Below are 10,969 nucleotides of genomic sequence, written 5' to 3'. Positions count from 1 at the left end.
GGCCCACCTTAAACCAGAGCAGTTCTGCTTTCATTTGTTTCACATGAAGATTTCCACTTAAGATTTCATGGTGCCGGGGACAAAACAAAACAAAGGTTTTACACTGATAACAGGATATCGTGTGTTTACTTTGTATCAAGCCCTGTTGCAGACACTTACCAGGCATCAATTCATTTAGTCTCACAACACCACCACATCCTTTACAGATAAGAAAACCCAAAACTCAGGGAGATTATGTATTTGCCTGTGGTCCCAAAGCTACAAAGTGGCAGTGCTGAAATTTGAGCGCAGTCCTGACCCCAGAGGCTATGTTCTTTTACGACTGCACTATATTTAAGTTGGCGTAAGAGGAAATATGATCTGAGTTTTGACACGTTACTTCTGGCACGCGCAGCCCCTGGCGCTGCTTTTTGGCTAATGCCCCTCCGAAGTTAACTGCGTCCGTTGACTTTTACAACACAATAGGTCAGTGTTCTGAGACATGGAAAGGAAAGGGCTGAATAGACTGAAAACACACCGGGCTGTCGCGGAGAACACCAGAACCCTCCAGCTCCGGGGCCAGGGGAGACCATGACGCCACTTAAACGCGTCAGCCCCGCCCCGCCGCCGCCAGCCCCGCCCCGCCGCCGCCAGCCCCGCCCCGCCGCCGCCAGCTCTCACTCGTTGCCATTAGTCCCGCCTCGTTGCCATTAGCCCCGCCCCGCCGTCGTCAGCCCCGCCCAGATGCCGCTGGCCTGCAGCCCAGTGCGCTCTGCGAGATTCCGCCACCTGTACTGCAGAGCTGCGCGTGGGCTTTGCGACGGTTGGTGGGCGCCAGGGCCGCTCCCGGGGCAGCGGGGGATGCTAAAGGAATTGTATGTACGGCCCATTTGTCTTTACTCTCCCCTTTGGCACTAGTACCCTGTCTCCCGCGGTCTTTCCTCTCTGGTAGCCCCCAGGAACTCCTTTCCGTCCCCTTCAGTTCTAGGGAGCGTAGTTCTAGGGGGCTCCTTTGCCCGGCGCTGGGGAAAACAGTCACAGACCTCTTTCTCTCCTCTCCCTGACTCATTTCTTTACTCCCTCACCCCACATCTCTCTTCTTTATTCTCTCCCTTCCTCTTGCGTTTCTTTCATTTTACAGGTACTCGCAAGTAAGAAAATGTCTGTCAGTCAGGACTGACTGAAAAATTAATTTTATTAAGCGCAGACTACTGTACAAATGGTGCATATCTGCAAATGAACGTTCGTAAGCTCTTGTGATTGGAGATGTGTTCCAGGATTGGTTGCTGATCCTGGGAAGGCTCACCTCCCTCCTCCCACGCCCCTCACCCCGCCTGTTCTATCACAGTGGACAAGCCCTTTAGATCAGTGCTTTTGAAGGATTAAGGACAGTTGTTGCACAGGTACCATGTGTCAAGCATATCATGTAGGAGTCCTTATAAGAGCTCTGCAGGCCCATAACTGGCACTGATGCCCCTCTGTGTGTGTCCTGTAGTCTATGAAAGATCAGATGGGGTGATGGAGAGGAAAGATTGGCTTGGGTGGCACCGAGAGAGGTCACACCTCACTCTGTAATTTTTCATAGGGGTAAATAGTATTGTTATTTGTTATTGTTATTCTGTTACTGCAACAGAAGTGTGGGAAATTGACACTTATTACTATCATCTTTAAGAATTCACGCACCAGACATTTTAGGCACTATCTGCCTATGAAATGGATATTCATATTTATTACCTTCTGTGAGTACTAGAATTTATACTACTGGTTTTGTCAGTTGACTCTCTGTTGTCATAAACTCCTGGCCAGTACCAGACAAAAGGAAAGAGGCGGGTGCAACAATAGCAATATATAAAGTAATATTTTTATAGTACTTCTCATTTTGTATATTATTTTCATACTCATCCTGTTTATATAGCCTATGAGATAGAGTTGGTTAACAAAACTCCATTTTACTGAAGAAGGAACTAAACAAACACTGAGATTGAGCAGTACGTGGAACATAGTACAATATACATTCAGTAAATATTAAAAAAGGGATAAATGGATGAGATTTTCAAGAAGCCATGTCTTATTCACTTTTGTATTCTCCAGACCCAGAGGTAAGTCTAGCAACAGTAAGCCCACAAATGTGAGTTAGAGAGGTCGAGTGACTCGCTCAGGGACAGGAATTCATCACATATTTTTAGGGAATCTCCTATTTTGCCAGACTTTGTGAATACGATGGTTAAAAAGACTGGCAAGAATTCTGTTCTCATGGAGCTTAAATTGTAATGAAGGTAGAAAATAAACAGGTAAACAATATGTGAACAAAGAAATTTTGGATAATGGTGAGTGCAGTGAAGAAGTAAAACAGTGTGAGGTGAGAGGACCTCAGGGAGGGGTTACTTGAGATTGATTGGTTAGGGAAGGCCTCCCTGAAGAGCTGGCATTTGTGATGAGACCTCAATGATATAAAATAGCCAGCCATGGAAATATTTGGGACCAGAGCAATGCAGGTAAAGGAAACTTCAACTACAGAAGCCCAAGGTAGGAAAGAACTTGACTCTTTCAAAGAACACCATAAAGAATGCTGTAGCTGGGATGTAGAGAAAGTGAGACAAGATGAGCTTGGAGAGATAGGTAGGAGCCAAAGCATAGGTAGGGGCCAAAGGGCTTTGAATCGGCCATGGGGCTCTACCCATGGGACAAGTTAGGAATTTATTTAAAGTATGATAAGAAACCAGTAGGGGGTTTTTTGGAAGGGAGTAATATAATCTGATTTATTGTATAAAGGTTTGTTCCACCTGTTACATGGTGAATGGGTCATAGGGGATGGGAAGCAATATTAAGAGCAGAAGACCCTTATGGTAATCCAGGAAGGAATGAACATAGTTTTGGCTAAAGTGGTATAAACATGGATGAATGTGAGATATATTTGGTGGCAGAGCCTACAGACTTGGTGATGTTTTAAATATAAGGGTGAGAAAAAGAAGCTCCTAGTGGATGGTTTTGCCATTTACCAAATGGAAAAGACTAGAGAAGAAAATGTGTAGAGGGAGGACTGTTTGTGTTTTGCTCACCTTATGTTTGGTCTGCTTATTGAAAATCTAAAGTAAGTTCTGAGTCTTGAGTTCTGTGTCTGGAGCCAAAGATATAAAGTTGAGAGACATCAGGATGTAGATGAAACTACCTAGGGATAGTGTGTTCATAGAGAGCATTCCAATGATTAGAGGTAAAGCAGAGGAAAAGAAGCAAGCAGAGGAGATGGAGAAAGAGTAGCCAGTGAAGTAGGAAGAAAGTCCGAAGTGTGTGGTGACTTAAAAAGCCAAGACTACAAAGCATGGCCAGTGGTACTGAAATGTGATGAGAGATGAGGTAAAATAAAGAAATCTGACTTGAATTTTGACAAGCATAATGAAGAGTAAATGTGATGTGAAGAAATGGACATAAACTGTAGACATCTCAAGATATTTCACTATGAAGAAGAACTAGAAATGGAGGTTATAGAAGAATATATGGGGTCGAAGTAGGATTCTTAAAGATGGGGATACTTAAATATGTTTTTAGCCTAATGGGAATGACCCAGTATAGAGGGGGAAAAATATAGTCTAAGAGAGAAAATGTATATCTTAGGAGTGGAGTCTTTGAGAAAGTGAGAGGGGATGGGATCCAGGGAATATGTAGAAATATTGGCTTAGGAACATGAACATAAAATTTATAGTAATGGGAAGAAAGAGAGTATAGGTAGAGATGCAGATACATGAGTAGATTCAGTGATCAGAAGATGAGAGAGTTTCTGCCTGAAGTTAATTCTCTTTTTCTCAATGAGCATAAAGAAAGTATGAGGCAGGATCAGTAGAAGAGAGGTGGAATGTTTGGGTAAGAGGTTTAAGGGGTGAAGAAAAGACATAAAATAGTCATTTCGAAGATAGAAGGCAGTCATACTTGTCTTAGTCCATTAAGGCTGCTATAACCAATAGAAAAAAACATAGTCTGGGTGTCTTATAAACAGATTTTTTTTCTCACAGTTCTAGAGGCTGTGAAGTCCAATATCAAGGTGGCAGCAGATTCAGTTTCTGGTGAGGGCCCAGTTCTTGGTTTATAGATGGCCAAAAGAGGCAAGAGAGCTCTCCAGGTCTCATATAAGGACACTAATCCCATTCGTGAGTGCTCTGCCCTCATGAACTAGTCACCTACCAAAGGCCCACCTTCTAATACCATCACATTGGGGGTTAAGATTTCCACATATGGAATTTGAGGAGATACAAATATTCAGTCTATAGCAACACTAGAGAAACATAGTAGCATAGCTGGGCAGAATTGAGTGGCCATTTCATATTTGTGGCCTTGTGAGTGAGTGGCTGAGATAGGGTGGAAAAAAGATCATAGGAGCCAAGGAGATCAAGGAACTGAAAGACCAGAGTGGTGGGTGGGTAGACTACCTGGGTATTAGTGGTTAAGTTAGTAGCTAAACTAGTCCTTGAACCCAGATACCCTGACTTTCCAGCTCAACGGGTTACTATTTTACTGAGAAATGGTTCAGATCATTACTCTTTTGTGCCACCTACCCTTCCCGTTAACATTTTTAAAAAAATTGTGGCCTGATGGTTTTTGGCCAATACATCTAAATTCTAGACTTTCATAGGCTGGTGTTTCTGACTCTCTTGTTCCTTTAATATTTAGTTGTTAAATATTTTGGCTGTTTATCTGTGTGTGTGTGTGTGTGTTTTGTTTTTGTTTTAACTCAGATTTTTTGAGATATAATTCACATACCATACCATACATACCAAATTCACCTATTTAAAGGACACAGTTCAGTGTTTTCGGTGTATTCACAGGTATATATAACCATCACTACAGTTTTAGAATATTTTCATCACCTCAAAAAGAAACCCCATACCTTGGAGCTAACACCCTTATGTCCTCCCCACCCCTTACCCTAAGCAACCACTAATCTACTTTCTGTCTCTATAGATTTCCTTATACTGTACTTTCACATAAATGGAAGCATATAGTATGTGATCTTTTGTGATTGACTTTTTTCACTTAGCATTATGTTTTCAAGGTTTATCATAGCATGTATCAGTACTTCATTCTTTTTATGGCTGAATAATATTCCATTGTATGGATATACCACATTTTGCTTATCCATTCATCCGTTGATGAATATTTGGGTTGTTTCCACCTTTTGGCTATTATGAATAATGCTACTATAAATATTTGTGTACAAATTTCTGTGTGGACATATGTTTTTTTGAGAATATACCTAAGAGTAGAATTGCTGGGTCATATGGTAGCTATGTTAAATCATTTGAGAAACTGCCAGCCTGTTTTCCAAAGTGGCTGTACCATGTTACATTATCACTAGCAGTATATGAGGGTTCCATTTCTCCAAATCCTTGTCAACACTTGTTATCTGACTTTTTTTTTAAGTGAGGTATAGTTGATATACAATATTATATAAGCTTCAGGTGTACAACATAGTGATTCACAATTTTTAAAGGTTATACTCTATTTATAGCTATTGTAAAATATTGGCTATATTCCCTGTGCAGTACAATATATTTTTGTAGCTTATTTATTTTATACATAGTAGTTTGTACCTCTTAATCTCTCACACCTATATTGGCCCCCCTTCCCTCTCGCCACTGGTAACCACTAGTTTGTTCTCTATATCTGTGAGTCTGCCTCTTTTTTGTTATATTCACTAGCTTGCTTTATTTTTTAGATTCCACATATAAGTGAAATCATACAGTAGTTGTCTTTTTGTTTTTGTTTTTTTAAACATTTTCATGAGTACGTGTTTATTAGAGTACAAAAGCCTACCTTTTAAATAGTAAAGGGAAGGTGAAGGATGAGATTTGGAACTTCTGTTGCCTATAGAGCTGGGATGACAAGTAACAGGGAGACCTGATCTGTAGTCACCCTAATAACAATAATAATAATTGCATTTGGATACCCCTTTATATTTTATGTTATGCTTTTATTTTCTCTTATCTCATTTGATTTTGTAGCTACCTTTTTCAGATGAGAAAACTGAGGCTTAGAGAGGTTAAGTGTCTTAACTAAGGACACATACCTAGAAAGTGGCAGAATTACTCACCATGGTGTTCTGACAATAAGTCCCATATCTTTCACTATAGTAGTTTGCCTCTTCACTTTTTACACTCCATTATATCCAAAGTGATAACAAAGAAAAGCTCTGCTAAGTAGAAAGTAATGGCTGGCTGGAGTCCACTTACAATGTGAAAACGTTTTGTATGTGTTTAAAATCCAACAGTTAATGGGATTAGATATTTATCTACCATCTATTGTGTTAGGTAATGCAAAGAACCCAGAAATGATTATGAAATCAGCACTGATTCAATCTACCAGGAAAATAAACGGAAATGCGAGTCACTGAGAAGCATTTCTTGGACCCCATGTACCATATGTGCTTTCACAATACCCTGTACTGACTAAATTCTATATAAAGAATATAGTACCAGTTACACAGTGCACTCTCAATTAATATTTGTCAAGTAAAAGAATGATGGTAGTTAAACAAGCACTTACCATACTGGGGTGGATGCTGCAATGAGAATGCATACTGAAGGGAGCTTCTACAAGAATGACTTCTTAAACTGTGTAGAATTAGCTGGGAAAAAAGCAGGGGTGTCGGGTGAGGAGGCAACATACAGAATGTATAAAGTCTTGGGGATGTGAGGCATGACAAGTTTGAAGAACCACAGTTTAGTACAGTTGAAGTTTAGAATGCCAAGTGAAGAATGAGGAGATACACAAGGACAAGGTTAGCCCTTATAACAGAGGGCTCTGTAAGCTGAGTTTGAAGAGTTTGGATATTTCTCTTATATGGGATGCCATTGAAGAATATTAAGCAGGAACTTGCTGTAATCACTGTACATTTTAGAAGATTACTCTGCATTATGGAAATTACAGGGGGGAGGACCAAGGCTGGAAGTGGGGAAAACAGTTGGAAAGACCATTATAGTGTTTAGAGGGAAAGGTGCTTATGGCCTGGACCGGGATAGTGGCAATTTATATGGAGAAAAGTGGGCAAAATTTTTTAATATTTAGGAGCTTGTGTTATCATGATTTAGTAACTCACCAGATGTCAGCAGGAAAGGAAAAGTGGGGAGAAGGAATGACTCCTCAGTTTCTAATCTGAGCAACTAGGTAGATGGTAGCTTCATTCTCTGAGGTAGGAAATTCTCTGAAGAAGGAATAGATTTGGTGGGGAAAGGTCTTGGGTTCAGTTGGACATACATTGAGCTTAGCTTAAGATGCTTATAAAGGTGATCAAGTAAAGATATTCAATATTTAGGTAAATATACTAGTTAGAATCTCAAGAGGTCTTCTCTAGGCCAGGCTCATCAGCTTATTGGTCATTGGGAGTAAAATAAGTATCTTAAAAAATATAGAGAGAGAGTGACAAGAAAAAAGGGCAGAAGGCAGAATCCCGAGGAACCTCAACATTTAAGGGACAGATAAAGGAAAAGAAGCTTGTAAAGAAGGCCAAAGATAGACAACTAGAGAGGGAGAAGGAAGGTAGAGCAAGTGACACAATGATGTGAGAATTCAGACGGGAAGATGACTTCCAGTTTTGGGTATACCTTGCAGGAAGCTTTTCCTGGAATACCCTTAAGCAACAGATATAACTTGCAAAGAAGAGATGCAGTGGGAAGGTATTCCAAGCAAATAAGAGAAAGCAAATAATGCATAGGAGAGCAGTTAACAGTTTAATTTGACTGAAATACAGGGTCAAGAGAGCTACAGAGGAAGCTGACAAGATGGTTTGATGCCATGTTGTGGAAAACCCTGGATTCTGGACAAGTTGTTAGTAACTTTATTCTATGGGTGAGAAAAGCCATTGTGTTTGGTACTAAGAAAAAGACAAGAATATAAAACATGCTCCAAATCGTGGAATACCTTACCATTTTATTGTGGAAACAAAATCTAGGCACCTGAAAAGAATAAAAATTCAAGATAATATCTGATTAATGAGAACAAACACTAAATACTATAGTAATTTTAATAGTGGCAGAGTCCATTTGAATTGGAGTAGTAGTGTCCAGATTTGTATTGTCCTAATTAAATAGTAATGTCAGCTGGTCATTGTCTTAAAAAAAAATGCTCTAGATTCAATGCTCTTTATAAAGAGTATTCCAGTGGACGTAACTCTCAAATTCATTTGTTCAGAAAGAATTATACTCTTGTTGTTACTTGATGATCTTTGACATAAACTCAAAAAGACTTCTGTCTGAAAGGCAGCAATAGTTCCAAAGATTCTAAAGGAATACATACTCACAAACCCAGACGTTGACATACATGCTTTACCTAACTCTCATTTAACAAATATATGTTAAATGGCTATTATGTGTCAGTGATGTATAGTGGCTAAGGGCATGGACTACATATTGAAACACACCCGAACTCAACTCCCGGTTCTGCCACTCTCAATGGAAGGAAAAAAGTTGCAGTCTCCCTTAGAATAGTTAATATTTAAATCTTGTATGCATTATGATTTTTTGAAGACATTTTCAGCTATTATGTATCCAATTGTTAATGCAACTGTCAAATTTAATTCATATTTCTTACATCTATAGGGAGGAGAGATGAGGAATGATTTCAGGTATTAGCTAAGTCACAAAGTGAATCGTCCACATTTAGAAGACTAAGAATTGGTCATAAACTTTTGCTGAATGATATGTAGCATGTAGTCACTAGATGTCACTATTGTTGAACATTGCTGCAAAAGAGTAAATCCAAAGTACAGTATACACTACAAGAACACACACCTGGGGAAAGACAAGAAGTTGTTTCTATTAAGTGATATATACATACATGATATTTATGTAAAATGTGAAATTCCCAAGCAGTGTGTATCGGTATTCTGTCACCCTGTTTGTTTTACAGTGGGTCCGTAAGGGAATAGAAGCAGAGCCTTAAAGCTGATAAAGGCATTAGATCATCTAACATCCTTCCTCCCTACCCCATTTTATAGGTTTGGAATTGAGGTACTGGATGGTGAAGTGACAAGAAATTTACTCAATATTATGTAGCAGATTAAAAGCATAGAGCTTAGATTGCCCAGCTCTTCTATAATACAGACTGTGTCCATTATTTATATGTGCAATCAAAGAGACATTCTAATAAAAACGGGTGAAAACAGAACCTCTAAATCAATCAAAATTTTCCATGACTTTAAAAGCAAAGCTTAGCAATATGGTGATAGTACATACTTGTAATAAAAATTATCAGTTGAATACCATAGCTTTTGCTATGAACTGTACAAACATCTCACTTGATCCCCTAATAGCAAGATATGTAGTATGTATGTATTTATACTCTGCCTCATTCCAAAAAGGATTTTAAGAGGCTTATTTCAATAAATAGAGCATAAAATCTTATTTAAATACTGAGGTGGTCATAAATGTAAGATACTGGAATAAAAATCACAATGAAGTCTTCCTTTTGTTAATATACAAAAAGCATGATGTCCAGTAAACTCAAATTTGGATAACTATTCTGCTTTCTCCAGCTGTGAGCACAAAGTAAGAAAAGTAGATAGTACTATACCCATTAAAAGATGACAGGAGATTGTAATTTACCCAAGATCATACAAGTAGTATATTTCTGATTTCAAAGCCCTCACTCCTTCCCTTATGCCAGCTATCTAGACATATAATGAGAGGACTCCTGTTATCAAAGCAAACTTGGGTCTGCTCACCTGACGTGTAGTAAAGCCAATCTATTGACACAGTGTTGTGGTGAAAGAAAGTACAAAGTTTACTGCAAGGCACCAAGCAAGGAGAACAGGCAGCTAATGCTCAAGAGACTCAAATTCCTTGATGGCTTTCAGGGAAGGGTTTTTAAAGGCAAGGTGAGGGAAGGGTCAACGGGTGCATAGTCAGCTCATGTACATCCTTCTGATTGGTTGGTGGTGAGGTAACAGGGTGGTATTTTGGGAGTCAGCATCATCAACCTTCTGGTTCCAACCGTCTGGGGTCTACGAGCTTGTGGGCAGCATGCCATTAACTTCTTCCACCTGGTGGGGCCTTTAGTATCTGCAAAACAACTCAAGGATATGGCTCAGAATATTATCTATAGCCTTTGATGAGGAACTAAGGGTCCTTGACTTTGTTTTATGGCTAAACTATGATTATTTTGTCTTGCTTGGCTGTTTTCCTCTGTTTCTGCATTTTCTCACTTCTCTGATTAAATATGCTCTTTGGAACTCGGGGAAGGCCTAGGAGGCTAAAGCTTTTCTACAAACAAGAAGTAGGGGGTGGTCTGCCTCTGGGAAGGCCCTGCAGGGTCCTGCTTGGTTTCACTCCTAACAGAATACATTCACTGTAACCATTAGACACTTGGATTACCACAGTTACTCCTGAATTACACAGGGAGGCTTTTGCTTATATCAAGTATATTTAAAGTAATTGTATAGAGCTGTTAACAAGATGTTTTTCTATCAAGAAATTGAATCCCCAAAAAACCAATTCTTAAGAGAAAGATAAAATTTGTTAGTTTAATTTAATCTACATTTTAAATTACAAAATTTATATTATGTTAAGGAAATAGGCATTTTAAAAATTAGTCAGATAGGAGAGAAAGAGGTGTCCAGGGAGAGCGAGAAGTCCAAAGGAAAATAAAGATAAGGAGATATCTAGAGCAAAGAAGAAAGCAGACAGGCACAATATTAAAAAGGGGGGAAAGGGGCAGTGGGGAGAGGGCTAAGGCCCATGTATTCTGCCTAGTCTGCTTCTAATCCCTACGTTACTCAAGTATTTGGTTTTTCCTCTTCAACTTCCCCCATTAAAGTTATGCCCCAAATCTATCCTAGTCAGAGTCCTAATTCTTCAAAACTTCCACTCTTTAAGTTTTTGTTCTATAGAGCAGAACTGTTTTCTAAGTTATCCTGTTAATTTCTTATCTGTCTTTACAGCATAATCATTAAGGATCTTACTCATTTTATAATTTGTTTCCTTTTTCTTAATGTATTTGAAACGCT

The 10,969-nt window shown here is 39.2% G+C and overlaps 1 protein-coding gene across 2 annotated transcripts in view; it reads left to right on the top strand.

Annotated features, from left to right (window-relative positions):
* The first annotated feature begins 740 nt into the window (after window positions 1-740).
* The window catches only part of SLC9B1 (solute carrier family 9 member B1), a 67,164-nt gene continuing 56,935 nt past the window's right edge, over window positions 741-10,969 (top strand). For both annotated transcript variants that reach the window (XM_082462897.1, XM_082462894.1), the window contains exon 1: window positions 741-854. In XM_082462897.1, the coding sequence (XP_082319023.1) occupies window positions 841-854 (14 nt within the window). In that variant the 5' untranslated portion in view covers window positions 741-840. The remainder of the gene's footprint in view (window positions 855-10,969) is intronic.

This window comes from Balaenoptera physalus, assembly GCF_965194825.1.
Source record: "Balaenoptera physalus genome assembly, chromosome: 5".
NCBI lineage: Eukaryota > Metazoa > Chordata > Mammalia > Artiodactyla > Balaenopteridae > Balaenoptera > Balaenoptera physalus.
This window is presented reverse-complemented; position numbering and strand designations above follow the sequence as displayed.